Source organism: Diabrotica virgifera, chromosome 2 (assembly GCF_917563875.1).
Source record: "Diabrotica virgifera virgifera chromosome 2, PGI_DIABVI_V3a".
Classification (NCBI taxonomy): Eukaryota; Metazoa; Arthropoda; class Insecta; order Coleoptera; family Chrysomelidae; genus Diabrotica; species Diabrotica virgifera.
This window is the reverse complement of record NC_065444.1, coordinates 127,020,170-127,047,289: the sequence shown is the minus strand read 5'-3', so window position 1 is coordinate 127,047,289 and position 27,120 is coordinate 127,020,170. Positions and strand designations below refer to the sequence as shown.

General features: G+C 32.9%; 1 protein-coding gene across 2 annotated transcripts in view; it reads left to right on the top strand.

Moving 5' to 3' along the window:
- The window catches only part of LOC126879617 (dnaJ homolog dnj-5), a 111,416-nt gene that overhangs the window by 25,918 nt on the left and 58,378 nt on the right, over positions 1 to 27,120 (top strand). For both annotated transcript variants that reach the window (XM_050642792.1, XM_050642790.1), the window contains exons 3-4: positions 1,447 to 1,674; positions 25,718 to 26,117. In XM_050642792.1, coding sequence (XP_050498749.1) covers positions 1,447 to 1,674; positions 25,718 to 26,117 — 628 coding nt within the window. The remainder of the gene's footprint in view (positions 1 to 1,446; positions 1,675 to 25,717; positions 26,118 to 27,120) is intronic.

Here is a 27,120-nt window from a genome sequence, read left to right as displayed (position 1 = left end):
CTACTTCCCATTATGATGCAACCATTCTTAGTTAGTTAAACGAAATATTTCCAAATCAATTGATTGTGAGTAGGGGATTCATAGAATGGCCAGCTAGGTCACCAGACCTTACTCCGCTGGATATCTTTTTGTAGGGATATATTAAAGCAAATGTGTGTGTCACTGGATTCAATAATATCAACGAACTGAAGGAAAGAATTCCTACTGAAATTCATGCTATCTGATCTGAAACTCTTGAAAACGTGCCGTGTGAATTTGCTTTGCTTATTCTTAAGAAGTAAGAAAATCTTAATTTAGTATCTTATTTAAACTGTTTTTCATTTAAATAACCAACGATTTGCTTCAGTTCTTAAAAATTAAACATAGTTTCTTGAAACTGTCCAACTGATTTTTAAGATCTTATATATCAAAAACTACTAACTTTAGGGCAATAGTAATACATATTGCCATTTTTAAAATTGCATTGTCGATTTAATTTTGACAGGAAAAATATAGGTTTATTAAAAAAAACAAATGACGTCATTTACGTCATTTCGGATGATGTCCACATGACATAATGGTGACATCCTCATTATAAATCAGCCAATCGCGTCCAATGCTGGACATAGGCCTCCCTCAGTTCTTTCCAGTCTTCTCGACACTGGGACGCTTGTAGCCAATTTCCGGCTACTCTTTTTATGTCGTCGGTGGTCGCCCTCGGTTTCTTTTATAGTTTCTGGGCCTCCATTCCATGATTCATCGTTTCCACAGTCCATCTTGTGTTCTAGCTTGCCCTGCCCAGTTCCACTTTCGATTACGTCTTGAACTCCTGATCTTTGCCTGATTTGTTGGTTTGTTATGTGGTCTCGAAGGCTCACGTTCAGCATTGCACGTTCCATGGCTCGTTGTGTAACTCTGAGTTTATTTGCGGATTTTTGCGTCAGTGTTAAAGTCTCTGCTCCATAAGTTTGTACAGGCAAAATACCTTGGTTATAAACCTTTCGCTTGAGAAACATAGGAATTGAACTTTTTAGAATATGGCTTAGTTTGCCAAATGCTGCCCATCTAAGGCCTATTCGCCTCTGTTTTTCATGTGTTTGATTGTCTCTGCTCATTTTGATCTCGTGTCCGATATTTGTAAGTGTCTGTTTGTTGTATGGTATTATTGTCAATAGTTATATTTTCACTCATTAAGAGATTTGTCATAAGTTTAGTTTTCTCAAAGTTCATTTTTAATCCTGCTCAATCAAACAGAGTTTTAAGCGAATGTATCATAGAAACTATATTCTACAGAATCAAAAACCTTCTCGTAATCCACAAATGCAAGAACCTCATAGTTTAGGTCAAAAATCTCAAAATCCCTGCTCAGCATGAAAGCAGAGCTAAATTTACAATTTGACTTATCTCAGCGTTTTTTAGTCCATCATACATTTAGTAATAAACTAACTAACGAAACCTAAATTTTAGTTTAATAGAGACTCGAGGAAACCAAGAATGGTGGCTGAAGTAAAACCTATGAGGCCAAGCTACTCAGATGTTTTAACCAAGGCTGTACCACAGACTTTGAGTAAACCGTTAAAATGTGAAACTAAAGATAGTAAACCTAAAAAAGACAGTAAGAAGAACAACAAAAATGAGAAGAACCAGAAAATGAATAGTACATTAGGTAGGAGCAGTACTAACAATGATATGAAGGTAAGTGTAGAATATTAACTTTTAATAGAAATATCTTCTCTGTGATATTAATGTGTGTAAAATAAATATACTTTTAAGTAAATAATGAATGGGTTGCATGTGTGAGTCCATACTATTGTAGTAAAGAAAAGAGAGACGTTATCACAAACAATTTATTTTACCACTGACGACCGGTTTCGCTGTTTACAATTTATACAGCATCATCAGGTCCGGTTAAAGTAAAATCAAATGCTACAAACAACAAAAAACCAGAGTTAGTAAGATGGTCTGGTTTAAATAAAAATTTAATGATACAGCCAATATCAAAGTACATATGTTCATGCATGCACATGAATACCCACATGTACGTGCGCATGGTCTACAATCCACATACTCACAAACATGCACGCATTCATGTGCAGTGGCAAGCAAAAGTATGTCAAGTATAAGATATATACTTACTTTCCGGTATAAGGGAAGAATGTAGTAGTATTCAATATCATACTTTTCTGTGCACTTTGCTAGAGGGATGGTTGGTGAAGGGAAAAGGGGCGTTTAAACACAGCGATAAGTCCAGCAACTAGTTGTGATGACAAGTTGCTGTGATTTGTTGAGGTTGAAATGCTGTTTAGACGCTGCGATAAGTTGACCACAACAAGTTGAAGAGGGGACCATTGTGTACATTAGACCCTTTTAGACCCTTCAATGAATTATAACTAGTTTTCATCGTAAACAAATAGATCCTGTTACTTTCAAAATATAAAGGTTGGGTATGTTATACAGGGTATTTACAAAGTTATAACCAATTTTATATGAAAATCGTAACAAGTTCAACTCACTGTATAAATAAAAATAAGCACAACGGCAATGGTTTATTGATGCCATATTTTATTTATTGTCAAAATTTTTAAAAATGATTGATATTGCTAATTTACTTTATATCTAATAAAGGGTGAGTTAAAACTCAAGTAGGTAGGTACATTATTTTTTCAGTAAAATTTAAATGGGATACCCTGTATTTTATATCACTATTAAAAAGTACCATTACCGTACTTTAATTTGTATACAACATTCCCTATTCGTCTGTCTACGCAAAAGAAAAAGTAATTAAAAATGCGTGATCAAGGGATCAGGCACGTCAACTTCTGTCGGTTTTTCAACAAAAGCTTTGATGGTTCGCAATACGTATTTGGACGGGTTTGCGAGTGGTTTGTTGATTTTGGAGCGCCTGAGTTGAAAATATCAACAAAAAACATTCATACATTAAAAATTTAACTTTGTTTCTGGTGAAGCAACACAGTTGGAAAAAGCAGCTGATATAATATTATAATTGTCACCGGAAAGCAAAAAAGGTAACGCACAACTTGGAAGAACCTATAGTTTTCTAACTTCGCTTCTGGTGAAGCAACAGGGTTGGAACAACCAGATATATTATAATTGTGTCACCGGAAAGTGAAAAAGGTAACTCACAACTTGGAAGAGCCTATAGTTTTCTAACTTCGCTTCTGGTGAAGCAACGGAGTTGGAACAAGCAGATATATTATAATTGTGTCACCGGGAAGCGAAAAAGGTAACGCACAACCTGGAAGAACCTATAGTTTTCTAACTTCACTTCTGGTGAAGCAACAGGGTTGGAACCACCAGATATATTATAATTGTGTCACCGGAAAGTGAAAAAGGTAACTCACAACTTGGAAGAGCCTATACTTTTCTAACTTCGCTTCTGGTGAAGCAACGGAGTTGGAACAAGCAGATATATTATAATTGTGTCACCGGGAAGCAAAAAAGGTAACGCACAACTTGGAAGAACCTATACTTTTCTAACTTCGTTTCTGGTGAAGCAATGGAGTTGGAACAAGCAGATATATTATAATTGTGTCTCCAGAAAGCGAAAAAGGTAACGCACAACTTGGAAGAATCTATAGTTTTCTAACTTCGCTTCTGGTGAAGCAACAGGGTTGGAACAACCAGATATATTATAATTGTGTCACCGGAAAGTGAAAAAGGTAACTCACAACTTGGAAGACCCTATAGTTTTCTAACTTCGCTTCTGGTGAAGCAACGAGTTGGAACAAGCAGATATATTATAATTGTGTCACCGGTAAGCGAAAAAGGTAACGCACAACTTGGAAAAACCTATAGTTTTCAGGGACTACCTTTTTCGCTTTCCGGTGACACAATTATAATATATCTGATTGTTCCAACTGCGTTGCTTCACCAGAAACGAAGTTAGAAAACTATAGGCTCTTCCAAGTTATTCGTTACCTTTTTCGCTTTCCGGTGACACAATTATAATATATCTGCTTGTTCCAACTGCGTTCCTTCACCAGAAACCATGTTGGAAATCTATAGGTTCTCCCAAGTTGTGCGTTACCTTTTTCGCTTTCCGGTGACACAACTATAATATATCTGCTTGTTCTAACTGCGTTGCTTCACCAGAAACGAAGTTAGAAATATATAAGTTCTTTCAAGTTGTGCGTTACCTTTTTCGCTTTCCGGTGACAATAATTATAATATTCTGCTTGTTCCAACTGCGTTGCTTCACCAGAAACAAAAGTTAAATTTTTAATTTATGAATGTTTTTTTATATACTGATAACGATTTCCGAAGTGAAACTCGAAACGTCAAGTAAACTTGATTTCAAACTCGAATTGTGACTTATGTCCAAATAAAATAGTAAATCTTATTTTGTATTTCTCACGCCGGTAAGAAGACAACAATGAAATGACCTTTTTTACATTGGTCCGCATGTATATTTTTTATTTCAGCTTCGAGATGGATGACGTCACTAGTATGTAAATGCCAAAAAATCATAATTTAAAAATATGTCCGGATTTTTTAGTCGTCGGTTTACGAAATAATGAATTTATTCCATTTGGTTTTGCCACACTGTAGAACGTAGAACTAATAATAATTATTAAGTTACATAATATTTATTTAATTATAAAATTGCATAAAGTTATAAATTTAAAAAGCCATCGTCGTCATCTGAATAGGGAATCTTACTGATTCAAAAACAGCTTTCTTTGAAACACTTCAGATATCAGGACATCGAGATTCATTTTTCGGAAAAATAACAAAGAGTGCGAGCGGAGAAATCAAACTTGTTTGGTTTCGCTGTTTTGCTCTATGATTTCTGCCACTATGTTATCGAACACCCTATGTAACATTCTAATTAATTTTATAAATGTGAATCTAAAAGTTGGCTACAATTTTTGTTATTAACTTTTATTGCTATCTATTACTATAACGGATCTACGTAGCTTTACCCCACTAATCAATCACCCTGTACATTATTTAATTATATATGTAAATAAATTCTAATACGGTAAGATTCTCCTAAATTGATACGACCCAAGTCCAATGATAAATCGCTGTACCGTTTAGACACGACGATAAATTAAAACAACTCGATCCTTGTGATAAGTTGATACCAACCTCAACCCAACTCCAACTTTGATAAGTCGTGCGATGCACCGTTTACACACAATGATAAGTTGCAACAACTCGATTGACCTTGATAAGTTTTTTGATATATCGCTGTGTTTAAACGATCCTTTAAGGGGCGTTTAAACACAGCGATAAGTCCAGCAACTAGTTGTGATGACAAGTTGCTGTGATTTGTTGAGGTTGAAACGCTGTTTAGACGCTGCGATAAGTTGACCACAACAAGTCGAACAGGGGACCATTGTGTACATTAGACCCTTTTAGACCCTTCAATGAATTATAACTAGTTTTCATCGTAAACAAATAGATCCTGTTACTTTCAAAATATAAAGGTTGGGTATGTTATACAGGGTATTTACAAAGTTATAACCAATTTTATATGAAAATCGTAACAAGTTCAACTCACTGTATAAATAAAAATAAGCACAACGGCAATGGTTTATTGATGCCATATTTTATTTATTGTCAAAATTTTTAAAAATGATTGATAATGCTAATTTACTTTATATCTAATAAAGGGTGAGTTAAAACTCAAGTAGGTAGGTACATTATTTTTTCAGTAAAATTTAAATGGGATACCCTGTATTTTATATCACTATTAAAAAGTACCATTACCGTACTTTAATTTGTATACAACACTCCCTATTCGTCTGTCTACGCAAAAGAAAAAGTAATTAAAAATGCGTGATCAAGGGATCAGGCACGTCAACTTCTGTCGGTTTTTCAACAAAAGCTTTGATGGTTCGCAATACGTATTTCGACGGGTTTGCGAGTGGTTTGTTGGTTTTGGAGCGCCTGAGTTGAAAATATCAACAAAAAACATTCATACATTAAAAATTTAACTTTGTTTCTGGTGAAGCAACACAGTTGGAAAAAGCAGCTGATATAATATTATAATTGTCTCCGGAAAGCAAAAAAGGTAACGCACAACTTGGAAGAACCTATAGTTTTCTAACTTCGCTTCTGGTGAAGCAACAGGGTTGGAACAACCAGATATATTATAATTGTGTCACCGGAAAGTGAAAAAGGTAACTCACAACTTGGAAGAGCCTATAGTTTTCTAACTTCGCTTCTGGTGAAGCAACGGAGTTGGAACAAGCAGATATATTATAATTGTGTCACCGGGAAGCGAAAAAGGTAACGCACAACCTGGAAGAACCTATAGTTTTCTAACTTCACTTCTGGTGAAGCAACAGGGTTGGAACAACCAGATATATTATAATTGTGTCACCGGAAAGTGAAAAAGGTAACTCACAACTTGGAAGAGCCTATACTTTTCTAACTTCGCTTCTGGTGAAGCAACGGAGTTGGAACAAGCAGATATATTATAATTGTGTCACCGGGAAGCAAAAAAGGTAACGCACAACTTGGAAGAACCTATACTTTTCTAACTTCGTTTCTGGTGAAGCAATGGAGTTGGAACAAGCAGATATATTATAATTGTGTCTCCAGAAAGCGAAAAAGGTAACGCACAACTTGGAAGAATCTATAGTTTTCTAACTTCGCTTCTGGTGAAGCAACAGGGTTGGAACAACCAGATATATTATAATTGTGTCACCGGAAAGTGACAAAGGTAACTCACAACTTGGAAGACCCTATAGTTTTCTAACTTCGCTTCTGGTGAAGCAACGAGTTGGAACAAGCAGATATATTATAATTGTGTCACCGGTAAGCGAAAAAGGTAACGCACAACTTGGAAAAACCTATAGTTTTCAGGGACTACCTTTTTCGCTTTCCGGTGACACAATTATAATATATCTGATTGTTCCAACTGCGGTGCTTCACCAGAAACGAAGTTAGAAAACTATAGGCTCTTCCAAGTTATTCGTTACCTTTTTCGCTTTCCGGTGACACAATTATAATATATCTGCTTGTTCCAACTGCGTTCCTTCACCAGAAACCAAGTTCGAAATCTATAGGTTCTCCCAAGTTGTGCGTTACCTTTTTCGCTTTCCGGTGACACAACTATAATATATCTGCTTGTTCCAACTGCGTTGCTTCACCAGAAACGAAGTTAGAAATATATAAGTTCTTTCAAGTTGTGCGTTACCTTTTTCGCTTTCCGGTGACAATAATTATAATATTCTGCTTGTTCCAACTGCGTTGCTTCACCAGAAACAAAAGTTAAATTTTTAATTTATGAATGTTTTTTTATATACTGATAACGATTTCCGAAGTGAAACTCGAAACGTCAAGTAAACTTGATTTCAAACTCGAATTGTGACTTATGTCCAAATAAAATAGTAAATCTTATTTTGTATTTCTCACGCCGGTAAGAAGACAACAATGAAATGACCTTTTTTACATTGGTCCGCATGTATATTTTTTATTTCAGCTTCGAGATGGATGACGTCACTAGTATGTAAATGCCAAAAAATCATAATTTAAAAATATGTCCGGATTTTTTAGTCGTCGGTTTACGAAATAATGAATTTATTCCATTTGGTTTTGCCACACTGTAGAACGTAGAACTAATAATAATTATTAAGTTACATAATATTTATTTAATTATAAAATTGCATAAAGTTATAAATTTAAAAAGCCATCGTCGTCATCTGAATAGGGAATCTTACTGATTCAAAAACAGCTTTCTTTGAAACACTTCAGATATCAGGACATCGAGATTCATTTTTCGGAAAAATAACAAAGAGTGCGAGCGGAGAAATCAAACTTGTTTGGTTTCGCTGTTTTGCTCTATGATTTCTGCCACTATGTTATCGAACACCCTATGTAACATTCTAATTAATTTTATAAATGTGAATCTAAAAGTTGGCTACAATTTTTGTTATTAACTTTTATTGCTATCTATTACTATAACGGATCTACTTAGCTTTACCCCACTAATCAATCACCCTGTACATTATTTAATTATACAGGGTGTAACGAAAATACAGGTCATAAATTTAATCATATATTCTGGGACCAAAAATAGTTTGATTGAACCTAACTTACCTTAGTACAAATGTGTATATAAAAAAAGTTACAACCCTTTGAAGTTACAAAATGAAAATCGATTTTTTCCAATATATCGAAAACTATTAAAGATTTTTTATTGAAAATGGACATATGGCATTCTTATGACAGTAGCATCTTAAGACAAAATTATAGTGAAATTTGGACACCCTATAAAAATTTTATGGGGGTTTAGTTCCTGTAAGCCCCCCCAAACTTTTGTGTACGTTTCAATTAAATTATTATTGTAGTACCATTACTTAAACAAAATATTTTTAAAACTTTTTTGGCTCTTAGTACTTTTTCGAAAAGTCAGTTTTTATCGAGATATTTTGAATATTTGTCAAATCCACCACATATTTGTATATGGTTAAGTACGATTATGGAGACTTGGTAATAATATAAAAATTTATGTATGATTTACATTTTTAGGTATATTTTGAACCGTATTAAAAAAGAAGTCATATCTCGATAAAAGTTGCCTTCTCGAAAAAATACAAAGAGGCAAAAAAGTTTTAAAAACATTTTGTTTAACTAATGGTATCGCAGTAATATTTTAATTGGAGCGTACACAAACATTTGGGGGGTTTAAAGGAACAAAACCCCCATAAAATTTTTATGTAAATATATTAAAAAAGAAGCCGCAACTCGATAAAAACTGCCTTATCGAAAAAATACTAAGAGCCAAAAAGTTTTAAAAATATTGAATTTAACTAATGGTACCACAATAATAATTTAATTGGAACGTACAGAAAAGTTTGGGGGGGTTTAAGGGAACAAAACCCCATAAATTTTTATGGGGAGCACAAATTTCACTATAATTTTTCTTTAAGATGCTCCTGCCATAAGAATACCACATATCCATTTTCAATAAAAAAAACTCTAATAGTTTTCGATATATTCGAAAAAATCGATTTTTATTTTGTAACTTCAAAGGGCTATAACTTTTTTTGTGTGCATATTTGTACTAAGGTAAGTTATAGTGATGTTGAAAAAGTAACTATTCGTTACAAAGTACTCGTTACTTGCGAATACCGAAAGTAACGATTACTATTCAGAGAAACAAATCGTTACTTTGATTACTCTGATTACTTCGTACCAATCGTTGATTACTTTGATTACTCTGATTACTTTGATTACTCTGATTACTTTGATTACTCTGATTACTTTGATTACTTTGATTACTCTGATTACTTTGATTACTCTGATTATTTCGATTACCCTGATTACTTTGATTACTCTGATTACTTTGATTACTCTAATTACTTTGATTACTCTGATTACTTTGATTACTCTGATTACTCTGATTACTTTGATTACTCTGATTACTTCGTTACTTCGTACCAATCGTTGAATACTTTGAATACTGTGATTACTCTGATTACTCCGTTTACTTTGATTACTCTGATTACTTCGTTACTTCATACCAATCGTATCAGATCGAGTATCGACAGAGCGAGTATCTACTTTGATTACTCTGATTACTTCGTTACTTCGTACCAATCGTATCAGAAGAGTGAGTAACGATTATTGTATCTACAACCATTACACTTGATTACTTTCATACTTTCTAGACTGACCGTAAAAATGTGGAAATGATAATGTTTTTACAGTATGTTCAATGATCAACAACTTTAATTTTGTATGCGTTGCATTGGTTTTATTAGAATTAGACCAGGGCATTTATCACTAAAAGCACCAGATTAAATTGATTTTTAAATAGAGCACCTAGAGACTTGCGACTTTTTGCGTTGTGTTCAGCATGAACTCAAGAAAAAGGTTACAATAGGAAAATGGGTAGGAATTAGAAATGCATAAGTGCATTTGAAAATGTATAAAATGCATCCAAAAGTGCATAAACATGTCAAAATCAGTATACGGTCAGATTTTGTTATTCGGGGGGTTTTTGGGGTCACTGAACATGGAATATGCAATCAGAACTGACCTCCGAAGTACCTCTGGTATCCAGGGTTATTCAAAGGTACGTCATCTAGAGTTTAGAGGGTTTTTGTCACTTAATTGATGCAAACAGATTACTCGAGGGTTTTTACGATCTTCTTTAAATGCCACCATCTCCGCTGCGGAGGTCGGCAATCATCATAGCTATTCGTATTTTAGAGACGGTTGCTCTGAAAAGTTCATTTGATGTACATCCTTACCACTCTCTCAGGTTGCGCAGCCATGATATTCTGCGTCTCCCTATGCTTCTCTTTCCTTGAATATTTCCCTCCATAAACAATTTAAGCAAGCTGTATCTCTCTCCACGTGACATATGTCCGAGATATTCCAATTTTCTTATTTTGATGGTATTTAGGATTTCCATCCCTTTATTCATCTTTCTCAGAACCTCTTTGTTTGTGACGTGTTCTGTCCACGATATTTTCAGAATTCTTCTGTACACCAACAGCTCGAATGATTCTAGTTTTTTCATTGATGCAGCATTCAAGGTCCAAGCTTCCATTCCATAAAGCAAAGTCGAGAAAACGTAGCACCTAGCCAAAGTAACTCTTAGCTCCAACTTCAAATCTCTTGTGCAGAGCACTTTTCGCATTTTGTTAAAATTTGCTCTAGCCTTTTCTATTCTGATTTTGATTTCCTGTAAGTAATCTCCTGTGGAGTTGATCATTGTTCCAAGGTATGCATATTGGTCGACTCGTTCGATATTGGATCCGTTTATGAAGAGATTTTCGTTATTTCTTTGAGTTTTCGATATTCTCATAAACTTTATCTTCTTGACATTTATTGTTAACCCGTATTCTTGTCCAAACTCCGATATTCTGGTCACTAGCCTCTGAAAATCCCCAATATTTTCAGCTAAGATGACAGTGTCATTCGCATATCTAATGTTGTTAATGGGAACACCGTTTACCTTTATTCCAGCTGTTGCACCCTCAAGAGCTTACTTCAAGATCTCTTCCGAGTAGGCATTAAAAAGAATTGGCGACAACATGCATCCCTGTCTCACTCCACTTCTGATTTCAATTTCCTCTGACAGCTGATCGTTAACACGTACTTTTGCTCAATGCTTATAGTATAAATTCGATATAATCCTGAGGTCATTTGTGGTCTATGTTCTTTGATTCCAGGACATGCATTAATTGTTAATGTCGTACTTTGTCAAATAATTTATTATAGTCAATAAAACACGCATATATATCTTGATTGACGTCCAGGCACCTTTGTATAAGTATGTTAAGTGAAAAAAGAGCTTCACGAGTTCCCAGGCCTTTGCGAAACCCAAATTGCGTATCATTAATGTATGTATACCGGGTGGTGAATTGGAAAGCGGGCCATAGGAAACTCAATGTAAAATTCTAAACTGTTGAATTCCTGCTTCCCTAATTATTTTACATCAAAAGTCATAAGAAACTATTTGTAGAGAATTGAAATCTGTATTGAAAACAACTGTTAATATTGTTCTACGAACAATAATTATTCAAAATTTTGTAAAAATATAATACATTTTTCAGAGTAATACGCCAAAGTTAGGCCACACGCAATACCATAATGTGTATAAGGTTGCATTTGTTGACAATAAATTTATTATATTAACAATTTGAACTGTCAATTTTTTTATTTATTTTATCAATTACTGTTTAAAACACAATAAAGTTGATAAGATACCTTTAGTTAAGGAGAAGTATTAATAATAAAGATATCTTCTTCAGTCAATAATGTGCTCACTGTCAGTTAAATAATAACGTGTGGCCTAACATGCCCACACATACCTACTGCGGTAAATACATTATATTTTTCAAAATTTTGGAATGTGTTTAAATCGTAGAACAATTGTAACTTCTGTTTCTAATACAGATTTCAATCCTCTACAAATAACTTCTCATGACTTTTGATGTAACATAATTAGGGAAGCAGAAATTCAACAGTTTAGAATTTTACATTGAGTATCCTATGGCCCGTTTTCCGATTCACCACCCTGTATGTCCAGTTTATGATATATTTATAAACAGAAACATATATTCATAAACATATAAACAAGTGTACATGTACAACTATACGCTTTCAGTCGAAAGTACTACGGACCATAACAAATGCATCTTCTTGGTTTATATCAAACAGGGAAGTCCGAGACGATCCCAAGTAGGCACAGTTAAGGAAATAGTAAGTGAATACAGCAGCCGCTATTTGGTGAAATTGAAAAACCACCCAAACAATCTTGCACTAATCCTGATAGATAATAGTGAGCACTGAATAGAATAGAATATAATAGAATAGAAATATGCTTTATTGTCTTGAAAAAATTTAACAATTTTATAGACAAAGCTTACAAGAATCATAAATAAAAACAATAACAAATACAATAACAAATACAATTTACTAAAATTATACAAATCGTCAATATAAATACAACATAATAAAGTCAAATAAAAATCAGTAACAATCTATTGCCAAATTAAAAAAAAATTGCAAATTGCGTAATCTACCTTAAGAAATTTAATAAGAAATTTAATAAGTTATTTAATAAGTTATGCTGCTGCATATGACACTCAAATATAGATTAAGATTCTACTTATACATAACAATACTGTAATTTCTTAGTTATTGGTTAAGAAACTCTGCTATTGAATAATATGGTCTTTCAGATAAATAGGCTTTAGTCATTTTACGGAACTTGGGGAAAGATGTTGCAGATTTAAGTTGTAGAGGGAGATGCTTGTATAGTTTTTTTGCAGAATATAATATAGATTTCTTTATTAACTCACTGGACGGGATCGGTAAATAGATGTCAAAAGTAGAATTTCTGGTGGAATAGTCATGTCTAGGTCTTTCTGGAAAAACATGTAGATGTTTACGAATTAAGCAAACAGTTTCTAAAATATATAAAGAAGGTAATGTTAGAATTCTGTGATCTTTGAAGTAGCTTCTGCAATGTGTTGTTCTTCTGAGGCCAAACAGATATCTGATTGCTCTTTTTTGCAATTTAAAAATAACATCGGATTGGGCAGCTGTACCAAAACCCCAAAAAGGCAGACCATATCGAAGATGGGACTCGAACAATGAAAAGTATGTTATTTTGGAAGAGGCTAAATCCATTTCCTTAGAGACAGATCTTATTGCAAAGCAAGCTGAGGATAGTTTCTTGCTTAACACATCGATATGAAGGGACCATTTAAGGTTGCTATCTAAAAAAATACCAAGAAACTTTACAGAATCAACGATACTGATTGGCTGTTATGAAGAGGTAAGGGTTGAAGAGTTCCTTTATAGGGTAATGCTACTGTTTTATCTACGTTAAAAGAGAGTAAATTAGAATCTGACCAGGATTTTATTGTGAGTAGATCAGAAGTTATAGTAGCATGAAGAGTTGCGATATTTGAGTTGCTCCAAGTGATACTGGTATCGTCAGCAAAAAGAAAAACTTTTCCATCGATTTTTAAACTAGTGATGTCATTAATAAAGATAAGGAAAAGTAGAGGACCCAATACTGAACCTTGCGGTACCCCACATACAACATTTTTGAGACTAGAGTCTGTATCATTTGCTCTAACCAGTTGTTTCCTATTTTCCAAGTAAGATTGAAACCAGTTCAAAGAAATACCTCGAATTCCATAGAAATCTAGTTTTTTTATCAAAATGTCGTGATTTACACAATCAAAAGCTTTGGCATAATCACAAAAAACAGTGGCAGTGTGGAGATTATTGTTTAATGCTTGATAAACCTCATGTGGTACAGAAAACATGGCATCGGTGGCAACAGACTCGGAAACTGAAGAGCCACAAACCATTGGAGCTACCATATAGGTTCTTAGGTTCTAAGCGAAGTACTTAGTGTTAAAGGCACATTTCAATAATCTAAGAGACTATTGGAGTTATTGTTATCACTGGATAACAAATCCAAATTTATAGATAGATACATCCTTTTGTACAAACAAAAAAACATGTTTATAATTTTTATGTATGGATTCACTCACCATAGATAAAACCCTTATTCACCACCAACCCTTCTTCTATACCTCTATGTACGTTTAATTTAAAAATATTTACCTTATTCTGACTTCTCCAAAAATTAATAAATAAACGTCTATGAGGCAGTTAACGTGTTAAAATAGTTTAGTACCGAGAAATTGCGAGTCGTAAAGTTCCACGAACTTCCTTGACACGTTCTTGTGTTGAGTTAAATATCTACTTTTATTTATGGTTACGCATTAACAAAAGTGGTTTTTGAAAATTCAAAAGCCCCTCATAAATTTCTATTACAACATATGGACTTACAACTGAGCGACAGGTCTAGTTGTGCCCGTAACAAAGGAAGTTGAAGTACTTTTTTGAATTAGTGTAGTGTGTGTGATAAAGTTATTTGTCTTGTCTTGTCAATTGTGTATTATTCCGAATTTCGAGAAAAGTTGTAACGAATGAGCCATATGTCCCATATTATGGGAACCATATGTGTGCTTTTTGACCATCGAAATACAATGGACAAAAGGATAAAGGATTATTTTTTAATTTTCCACACTTGAGATAGTAGATTGAAAAAATCTACTAATTTAATAGTTGTAAAAATATATTTTTACTTCTTGTATTTCGATGGAGACTTTCTAATGTAACAAGTTCTTCTGTTACACAATTTTTTTAATTCAAAAACAATCAACAATTGAGCAGTGTTAGTTATATTGTTACTTTAATTAAGTAAGTGCCAATGAAAAGTACTTAAATTGTGAACAATTTTCTTTTAATTTAAGAAACATTGTTGTTGTAATAAACATTGATATAATTTCAATACATTGAACTGCTCTGCGTACAGACAATTTAAAATCTTCAAATTTTTAAAATTGTTTTGGTCAAATTGCGTTAAGGGGATGGGTACGAACTTTCGGTTTCAATGCTATTTAAATGGGATTCATTTTTTTCGAATCCTGAGAAAACTAATAAGTATTTTTGAAAAATTAAAACGCAGAATGAAATATTACGTTATTACCGAAGGCGAAGGTCCCTGTAAACTTCTATAATGTTTATTTTAATAAGTTACAGGGGCGAAAAAAAAAGGAGAAAATTTGGTGTGATTTTTAATTTCAAATATCTCACCCAAAAGAAACTTTATATTCATTCTAAGGGACTTTCGGCTCTCGGCAATAAAGTAATCTTTCATTCTGCGTTTAAATTTTTCAAAAATAGGTACTTATTAGTTTTCTCAAGATTCGAAAAAAATTATTATATTTAAAATACATTGAAAATTTTGGCAGGCGTCAAAATTTTGCATTTTGTTCCTTTCCCCTTGATAGATTTTTTAATGAACTACCCTTCCGTAAATGGTTTGTTATGTTAAGCAATCTATTTTGAAATATTAAGGACTTTTTGATTACTTAATGCTGAATTGTGTTCTTTACATTTTTTAAAAGCGCTTTGTTGTCCGTCTAATGAGTTTTGTAAAGAGCCAATTTTATTTTGTCTGAATTGAGATTCAAATTTATCACATTCAATTTTGTGTTTCATGTAGTGGTGAGGCAAACGTAATTTCTTTGAATAGGTACTCTTATAGATTCTTTGCAAATTAAGCATAGTGCTTTAATAAAATTATATAAAGAAATATTTTTTTAAAAATGAATAACCATTTTCAATTAAATATTTTTTTTCTTTATTAATTAACTTTTCATTAAATTCACACTTTTTCTCATTAATTTTTTTTTCTGTGGCATTTTATTTATTTTTTCTATGATAAGACCTGAATTATTTTACCAAATTAAAAATAACTTGTATTACGTATCTACTCATTAAGTATCTACTGTCGTTGTAGTGAAATACACCTTCCCATTATTCTGTTAGCCCGCATTGTTGCCATCGGCCACATTTCGGCATGACACTAAGTTTTTTGATTTTTTCTAAAATTATATTGGTGCTTTGGCGGGCCTTCAAAAAGGCGCAAAGGGCCGCATGCGGCCCGCGGGCCAAAGTTGCCGACCCCTGCATACTGTATCGTATTGTATTATTCTTATTATTGTATGTTATTGTATTATATTGAATTGTATTATTGTATTTTATTGTATTGTATTATATGTATTATTTTATTTTATTGTTTTTATTTTTGTATTATAAATAGCTTAAATAAAAATAAAAAACTTAAAATATGTTTACATTTGTTAGAAAACCTAATTTAATTTAAAACTTGTTTATCTACAATTATTTGATATAGAATTTATTCTGTTAAAAATTATAAAAAGCAAAATGTGCCCGATATAATTTTGTACAGACATTAATTAATTAATAATCAAAAATGACGTTTTTTAATAAATTCTACTAAAATTTTTTCGGCCCGGTAAGATATTATTGTATATTTTCTGGATCATTTGAAACAAAAAAGGTATTTTGTAATTTTTCTTTTAAATTGATCGTTTTCGAGCTATAAACAATTTAAAACTGAAAAAAAACCACAAATGACGATTTTCAAGACCCAAAAACACAAGTAAAATATATTATTGTTGTAATCATCAAGTATCTAAATTCAAATTACTTAAACTTTTTTCTATCGGGTCTCAATTTTTGGCAAGATTTATTCTAAAATATTTTTTTTAATTGTTACGAACCTGCAAAACTGCATTAATAACTAAAAAACAAAGTTTTTAAATGAAATAAGCCCAAAATCCTTTCGAGAACTGATAGAAGAAGGTTTGAATTCAATTTAGGTACTTCGTAATTTCAAAAATGTTATTTTTTAACTATGTTTTTAGCCTTAAAAATTGCCATTTTCCTTTTTTTTGGTTTTAATTTGTGTTTAACTCGAAAATTATCAACAAGAGAAAAATTACAAAACACCTTTTTTGTTTCGAATGATTCAAAAATCTAAAATTCTAATAAATACCTACACGGGCCGAAAAAATTTAATAAGAATTTATAAACAAAGTCATTTTTTAATTATTAGATAACTAAGTAGTCTGGTCAAAATTATATCAGGCGCCCCTATTGTTATTTGTAATTTTTAAAATCATAAATTACATATCAAATTTATGAAAATAAAAGGCAAATATCGAGCAACTAGGTGATATCTGCCTTTTATTTCCATAAATTTCATTTATTCGAGCATTCAATCATCTCCTATTTTACATATAATCATTTTATCCATTAAACAGATCGGTGAAGGTCATTGTTATATCTGAATACCTATACAAAATACCTACCTACTGAGAAATACGATTCTCGATATGATTACCGGTACTCAAATACAAAAGTAACAAAAGTAATCATAGTAATCAAATCATTTTTATCCCTTAAACAGATCGGTGAAGGTCGTTGTTATATCGGAATACCTATAAAACATACCTACCTACCGAGAAATACGATTCTCGATATGATTACCGGTACTCAAATACAAAAGTAATCAAAGTAACGAATAGTGTAAATGATTACTTGTTATATGGGAATACCTATACAAAATACCTACCTACTGAGAAATACGATTCTCGATATGATTACCGGTACTCAAATACAAAAGTAACGAAAGTAATCATAGTAATCAAAGTAACGAATACTGTAAATGATTACTTGTTATATCCGAATACCTGTACAAAATACCTACCTACCTACCTACCTCCTGAGAAATACGATTCTCGATATGATTACCGGTACTCAAATACAAAAGTAATCATAGTAATCAAAGTAACGAATACTGTAAATGATTACTTATTACATCCGAATACCTATAAAAAATACCTATCTACCGAGAAATACGCTTCTCGGTACGATTACCGGTACTCAAATACAAAAGTAACGAAAGTAATCATAGTAATCAAAGTAACGAATACTGTAAATGATTACTTGTTATATCCGAATATCTACACAAAATATCTATCTACCGAAAAATACTCAATACAAAAGTAATCAAAGTAATCAAAGTAACGAATACTTGAAATGATTACTTTATTCAAAAGTAACGATTTGTATTGATTACTCGAAAGTAACTATAATCAACATCACTAGTAAGTTAGGTTCATTCGAACTATTTTTGGTCTCAGAATATTATGTGATTTAATTTATGACCTGTATTTTTGTTACACCCTGTATATGTAAATAAATTCTAATACGGTAAGATTCTCCTAAATTGATACGACCCAAGTCCAATGATAAATCGCTGTACCGTTTAGACACGACGATAAATTAAAACAACTCGATCCTTGTGATAAGTTGATACCAACCTCAACCCAACTCCAACTTTGATAAGTCGTGCGATGCACCGTTTACACACAATGATAAGTTGCAACAACTCGATTGACCTTGATAAGTTGTTTGATATATCGCTGTGTTTAAACGATCCTTTAGGTTTCGCTGTTTACAATTTATACAGCATCATCAGGTCCGGTTAAAGTAAAATCAAATGCTACAAACAACAAAAAACCAGAGTTAGTAAGATGGTCTGGTTTAAATAAAAATTTAATGATACAGCCAATATCAAAGTACATATGTTCATGCATGCACATGAATACCCACATGTACGTGCGCATGGTGTACAATCCACATACTCACAAACATGCACGCATTCATGTGCAGTGGCAAGCAAAAGTATGTCAAGTATAAGATATATACTTACTTTCCGGTATAAGGGAAGAATGTAGTAGTATTCAATATCATACTTTTCTGTGCACTTTGCTAGAGGGATGGTTGGTGAAGGGAAAGATTTTAATGTAATATATTAACTAAACATTGGTGGGGTCTTGAGGGGTTTAGAGGGAAATACGACATTAAACCGATAGTCTAATTTGTTAGTTATATATAGTGATGTTATTTTAATTTAATTATATATGGTGATGTTGTTTTAATTATTAATGTAGCTTTTAATTATATATGATAGTTAGATGTTGTGCTGGGTGTGCGATTTTTAGAACAGATTGGTCGTTTATGTAATAGATGTGATCTGTTTGCGAATATTTATTTGATATGTTTAAAAATGAAATTGAAGAAGAAATTGAACAATAGTAATTTGTTAAAACTTTTTCATATAAAAATATTAAAAATTGTCAAAAAATTAGTCAAAATGTAAAATCATTCATAACTTACTCAGAGTTAAAGCTAAGTGTTAAGGCAATGTAGTAAGTAAATTAAACTTATTGTAATGTGAAGTTATAATTATCTATAGTACAATGAAAAACTATGGAATATCACTAAGAAGTTTAAAAAAGTTAAAGTGTAGAAAAAATTAATAATAATAAATGAAAAAATGAAAAAAGCTTTGTAAAAACTTTTTATTTCTATCTCTATTTCTATTGCATAGTAATATTTGTTGAGTTTGAAATAAAAAGTTTTTACAAAGCTTTTTTCATTTTTTCATTTATCATTATTAATTTTTTCTACACTTTAACTTTTTTAAACTTCTTAGTGATATTCCATAGTTTTTCATTGTACTATAGATAATTATAACTTCACATTACAATAAGTTTAATTTACTTACTACATTGCCTTAACACTTAGCTTTAACTCTGAGTCAGTTATGAATGATTTTACATTTTGACTAATTTTTTGACAATTTTTAATATTTTTATATGAAAAAGTTTTAACAAATTACTATTGTTCAATTTCTTCTTCAATTTCATTTTTAAACATATCAAATAAATATTCGCAAACAGATCACATCTATTACATAAACGACCAATCTGTTCTAAAAATCGCACACCCAGCACAACATCTAACTATCATATATAATTAAAAGCTACGTTAATAATTAAAACAACATCACCATATATAATTAAATTAAAATAACATCACTATATATAACTAACAAATTAGACTATCGGTTTAATGTCGTATTTCCCTCTAAACCCCTCAAGACCCCACCAATGTTTAGTTAATATATTACATTGAAATCTTTCCCTTCACCAACCATCCCTCTAGCAAAGTGCACAGAAAAGTATGATATTGAATACTACTACATTCTTCCCTTATACCGGAAAGTAAGTATATATCTTATACTTGACATACTTTTGCTTGCCACTGCACATGAATGCGTGCATGTTTGTGAGTATGTGGATTGTACACCATGCGCACGTACATGTGGGTATTCATGTGCATGCATGAACATATGTACTTTGATATTGGCTGTATCATTAAATTTTTATTTAAACCAGACCATCTTACTAACTCTGGTTTTTTGTTGTTTGTAGCATTTGATTTTACTTTAACCGGACCTGATGATGCTGTATAAATTGTAAACAGCGAAACCGGTCGTCAGTGGTAAAATAAATTGTTTGTGAGAACGTCTCTCTTTTCTTTACTACAATACTTTTAAGTTTTTAACCAGGATGGCCTGCACCAGGACTTTTTGCTGGCCATGGTAAAAGATTTATGTTCTTATTGACCTCCTTCCTCTTTTATTATTTGAGCCGTATGGACTTCAGAATTATCCTTTAATAAAAATCAATTATGAGCATGCAATTCATATAGTCCTCTAGTCTGCCTGTTTTCCAATGTTTCTCCAGTATATTATAATTCCAGTGTGTTCGTGGTTGTTCCACTGATCGACTTTCCATTAGAAGCATGATCTGTCGATACTTTACCTGTCATTATATCTATATGATTGTTGCATTCTGGACGGGATTTAGCCAGCACTTCTAGAGAAGGAAAATTATTTTCTGTACAAAAATTATGTATGATACTAAAGGCTTGTTTAGTACTGGGGTACATACAAAAAACATAGATGCTCATGAGGGTTGTTTTTATACCCAAGCCTGGCAAAACCAGAAGGAAAAAGCTAGGCCCATGAGGCTGATAAGCCTGATGTTATTAGTACTGAAGTGAGGCTGATAAGCCTGATGTTATTAGTACTGAAGTCTCTAGAAAAACTGCTCCGTAAGCACATTAGGGATTTTGTATTGGTTGAAAGTCTAATACACCATCTAATACAGAAGATGGGGTATATTCTGGAAAACAGTGATGTTGGTTGCATTTCCTGATGTTGGGAAGCATTTGACAATACCCCCTACGAAGCAATTAGAAGAGCGTTTCATCTAAAAGGAATAGATGAAACAAGCTGCAGATGGATGTGCTGCATGCTGAGGAGCTGTGTGATTCATGCAAAATTACTGCAGGATAAAGTGTCAGCACAGGTAAAAAGCAGCCTTGTTTAACACATGCAATATATTGAATAATCATATACATATTTACCATAGTTCCTAAAAGTATAGCCAACCATCAGTAGTGCAGAAGACCCAAAGGGACTACAAAGTCTTTTGTCGATAAATACATTAGCTATATGGTATTATTTTTCTGATACATTGTAGATTGTAAAGAGGTGATTTTGGCATTATAAATTATATACTTGCCCACACTGCACACTAAAAGATCTTTTGTGTGCTTACATCTATGTTAGTCTGTCATCATCATCATTCTCTTTGCCTTATCCCTATGTGGGGTCGGCTTCCCTAATTGCTTCCCACAACACACCACTCGCTTATTTCCACTTCATCCATCCAGCCCTAATTCTACTGCATGCATCTCCATCTATTTCTCCATTACTCTGTAATACCGATCCTACGTACTTAAAACTATTGCTTTTCACAATCATTTCACCATCCAAAGATACCATTTGATTTGTAGTAACTCCATCTTTAAATGAACATTCTAAATACTCTGTTTTTGTCCTACTAAGTTTTAAACCTTTTTCCTCCAGAGCTTGTCTCCACTGTTCCAGTTTTTGTTCCAAGTCTCTTTCACTATTTCCTTATAACACTAAATCATCAGCATACATTAGGCACCATGGAATGCTACCCTGTAGTTTCGCTGTTATCTGGTCCAAAACTAATGAGAATAAATGAGGGCTAAGCACCGAGCCTTGGTGCAATCCTACTTTCACCTGAAATTTATTAGTCTCTCCCACACCTGTCCTAACACTAGTCGTTACTCCCTCGTACATATCTCTCACAATCTTTACATATTCGCCAAGGACTCCTTTCTTATTGAGTGCCAACCATAGAATCTCTCGAGGAACTCTATCATATGCTTTCTCAAGATCAATGAATACCATATGAGCGTTGGTCTCTTTATTCCGGTATTTTTCCATCAGTTGCCTTACAATGAAAATTGCATCTGTTGTTGATCTGCCCTGCATAAAGCCAAATTGATATCGGATATTTCGATTTCTTCACGTATCCGTCTATCAATTACTCTCTCCCATATTTTCATGGTATGGCTAAGTAGTCTTATAGCCCTGTAGTTTGTACATTGTTGTATGTCTCCCTTGTTTTTGTAGACAGGTACTAATATACTGCTTCTCCATTCGTCTGGCATTTGTCCAACTTCCATAATTCTATTAAATAGACCTGCTAGCCAACTTATTCCTGTCTCTCCCAATGCTCTCCATACTTCCCCAGAAATATCATCTGGTCCGACTGCTTTTCCTTTCTTTATTTTTTGAAGCGCTTGAGCCACTTCCTCGTGAACTAGTATTTTATTATTTTCATCTCGGATACATCTAATCTGATTAAAATCTTTTGCTTTCTTTGCTCTCTGCTTGGCTATTTTATATATTTATCTTCGTTTCGCCTTCCCTAGTATCAAGTTGATCGTATAGGTTTGAATACGCTTCTGCTTTGGCTTTTGCTACTGCTACTTTCTCTTCCTTTTTCGCCACCTTATAGTTTTGAAGATCTGTGTCGGATCTGGTTTCTTGCCACTTTTTATATAATTTTCTCTTCTCTTTTAATTTTCCTTGTACTTCGTTTGACCACCACCAAGTCTCTTTATCCTCAAACTTTTTTGCTGGCGTTTTCCCAAGTGTTTCAATAGCCGTCTCTCTAATAATGTTGACCATTTTTCTCCAAATTGTGTTAGGGCTTCCTTTCATGTTCCAACTTATTTTTTCTACTATTATTTCCCTGAATAGACCTTCTTTCTCATCTTTTAGCATCCACCACTTGATTTTTTGTGGTCCTCTCCGATATTTTTGTTTAGTTTCGGTTTTTACTTCGATGTCCAGAACAAGCAGCTTATGTTGTTGGCTTACTGTCTCACTAACTATTACCTTGCAGTCCTTGTATTCACGTATATCTTCTTTCCTTATCATGAAGTAGTCTATTTGGGATTGATGTTGTCCACTTTTGTAGGTAATAAGCTGAGTTTCTCTCTTTCTAAAGAATGTATTAACAATCGCCATATTCAATGCTGTTGCTAATTCAAGCATGTCATCTCCAGCTTCATTTCTAGTTCCAAAGCCTAATCCCCCATGTATTGTTTCATATCCTGTCTTGGCTTGACCCACATGTGCATTGAAATCACCTCCCATTATAACTTTCTCCTCTGCCGGGACTAACATCTATGTTAGTCTGTACTCTGGACATTTTTCGGCCTTTGCCGAATTAATCGCAGTTTTGTTTTTCCGTGTAATTTCTTTTTACCTTGGGACAATTGATCTGTTAATGGGGTGTAGATTTATAATTTTCTGTCAATTGCGGTTGTTTGTTTTTGGTCCATTCTTGTTCCGCGAGAGGCTAATAAAATCTGGGAATCTACTGAAACGTTGACCATGACCAGGAGTACAGTGCAAAAGATGCGTGTGTCTCAAAGGGCGATGGAGCGTGCTGTGTTGGGCGTTTCACTACGAGACAAGATCCCAAACTGCCAACTACGACAAAGATCAGGAGTGATTGATGCAGTAGAGAGCAACACTGGGCAGGTCACGTGGCTCAAATGACAGATAACAGATTGACAAAGCGGATACTGGAATGGAGACAAGAATGTAGATGATGCCTAGCGAAGCAGAGGTCGTCCACTAACACGTTGGACTGATGATCTAAAAATCTAAAACGTTGTCATACCACACCTCCACCATGAGAAGATCTCACGGTTCTTGGAGCGTTTTGTTTTAAATTTTATCAACATCTTCCTTTTTTTTTTCATTATCTTGAATATCTTTGGTAACTACTACTTGCACCATGTCATCATTGCAACATCTTTTTATGACCTTTAAAAGCCTTACTATGTTCATATAGTAAGCTTATTACATTCAGAATCATTTGTACCTTCTGAGGTTTAAGGATCTGGCATTACTCATGATCTGTCAATAACCTTTACATATCGCACCCTCAGTAATATAAAGGCTCAACTCAAAATTTGTGTTAAATGTGATTTTGAATGATATGGGCACAAAATGAAATTATCTACCGGTTAGCATTGACAGAGGGAGAAAAAGAACATGAATGGTTGGGTAAATATTTTTATGCCTCTCTCACACTCTCCCCGGCCACCTCTGGTTTTTACTGCTACAAGGGAGCAATCAGTAACATGTCTTTCTATGACGAAAATCCTGGTTAGTTTGTGTTTTAACATTCTGTATTATATAGAATAGTTTTTAGTTGAGCCGTTATATTATGCAAAATATAGTAAATAAATGGGTCTAATTCATAATAGATCGTTATTTTGCATAAACAGTGACAGGGCATTAATAATATAAGGGATCAAACTTAAACAGTTCCTTATTTCTGTTATGTTTTTTGTACTATATGGGACTAACTTGAAAGTATTTTTTTCAATTACGTGTAATTAATGGAATTTATTTATATTTTTTTTCTCATCGCTATTTATAGTGCAATTATCAAATAACAAATCTGCCAAATTTCACATTTATAACTTAAATAATAAGCATGTTATGTATTTGAAAAAAATAGCTATAATTTTGGAAACCAGAATCTTTAAACGCGATTTCCCAAAAATCTACTTTTTTTAATTGTGCCTCTATATTACTGCGGGTGCGTATGTACAGTCTTTAACACATCCCAAGGCAACACAAATGCTTTTTAGTTTTCGTATTACGATCTTTTTGCCAAAATTAAATCTTAACTATACAAGGTGGCCCAGACTAATTTAGCCACGCTATATCTCTTAAACGAAAAGAGATTTTCGAATGGGACAAAAAGTGATATATTCTACTTGTAATACACTTTAATATGGCGTACAAAAAAATCATCCCCTAAATACTCATCCCTTAATTACAACCCCTAACTTTAATTTTTTTAATAGCACCCTGCATATTTTGTTATAGTTTTGGATGTGGTCTTTTATCGTCTATTCAAGACATTTTTTAAAAATAAAATCGGTTCGTAAATAACCAAGAAACTATCAGTTTATTTTTGTTAATTGTGTGTCCCAGACTAATTTATCCAGGCTATATTTCTGAAACGATTAGAGATTTTCGAATTGGACAAAAACTGATCTATTCCATTTGTAATACACTTTCATATCGCGTAGAAAAAATTCATCCCCTAAATATTCATCCCTAACTTACAGGAACAAAATCAAACTGATATTTTCTTGGTTATTTACGAACCGATTTTATTTTCAAAAAATGTGTTGAATAGATGATAGAAGACCACATCCAAAACTATAAATAAATATACAGGGTGCTATTAAAAAAACTAAAGTTAGGGGTTGTAACTAAGGGATGAATATATAGGGTATGATTTTTTTCTACGCCAGATTAAAGTGTATTACAAGTAGAATAAACTACTTTTTGTCCCATTCGAATATCTCTATTCGTTTAAAAGATATAGCATGGCTAAATTAGTCTGGGACACCCTGTATTATTTCCAGAGAATTATATTTGTAACATCCGTTCATTTGGTACCATGGACGACAAAGATCTTGCTGTAATTACTTATTATTTTAATTATATAAAAAAGCGTGTTACTTTTACCTGTTGTTTCTTTTATAATACTATTTGATTAATTATTTATAGGGTAATATAGATCTTAAAGATGTCCCAAATGAAAAAAATCTGAATCAAACTAAAAGTGACAAAAAGACTGCAAAGGGTGGTAATTTTAGCAGAAAGTGGGCCTCTCTAGATAACATTGCTGATCCTCAAATAAAAGTAGAAGAAACAAAGAAGAAGAAAAACGATGATTGCAAAGGTTCAGGTCAGAAGTTTTCGAAAAAAATGAACAAAACCATGAATGATGTTAATATAGAATCAACTAATTCTAAAGCTGAAAATTTTAATTTGACCAAAAATGGTCTGAAAAAGATTAGTAAACCAATAGCTCGACCAAAGGCTAATGATTCGTTTGGTAGTAGTGATCGACCTCCGGGAAAAAGAATACAGAGATCTCGTAAGAAGGAAGCTCATGTACCCTTTGGTAAGTTATACTATTATTTACTTTTTTCAACTGCAGACACCTACAAATGTTAGCCCTAAAGTATCACAATGAGATTTAAAAAATATTATCAAAAATTTAAACACTTTATTAAGTGCCATGAGATAATTGCTAGTGTCACTCTCATTTCGGTCTTTGGGCAACATAACACACATGCTATGTCGCAATGCTGGAAAATCTGTTTTGTAGTAGGATCACTAACGGGAGAATTTTACTATCATCCTTGTATGTGGTTGGCTTTTTAATGACAAATCACATGCTTTTTTTTCAAGTGTTTTCTTAAGTAGAAGTTGATTTCATGTAGTCGAATGAACTATGTTCCAATAAAATCGTCCCAGGAACGCATTCCAAAAATAGTATTTACCATATCATTTTAAAGTCATTTTAAATAAAAATTTTATTTTAAATAAAAATATCATAAACTTTAAAAATTAATAGACCTGGATCCCGCGTAAGAAAGAAAAGTTGATTAATAGCAAGCTGAAAATTTGTTAATAGCTTAACGGTGTCTAGTCGGACAAACTTTGATTCACGGGAACACTGGAACAGGGGAAGTTTTAATTGTGGACCATGATAAACGTGTCGTCCTGACAAGTTTATGATTGTGAAAAATAGCAAGTTGTTTTTAAGTTTATTCGATAGCCAATGTTATGTAATATATGCGAAAATGTTTGTCCGACAAAAATGTTGGGCATTTTAACGAGTCCGACACGTAGAACATGTCACATCACAGGAATTATGTTGGTGATGAATAGCAGTCTGATTTTTGCATGAGAGTTTAATGAAAGGTTAAAAAAGCAGTTGGAAGTTCTGTCCGACAAAATTAATGGGAAGTTTTCGTAGTCGGATATTCTAAACAGGTAAGATATAGACAAAAATGCTGGTGATAAATAGCTTTCCGACAAAGACGAAATTTAATTAAGTAAATTATTCCTTACCAAGAATGACTGTTGTCGGAAAAAAAATAAGGGGTAGATTTTGTAGT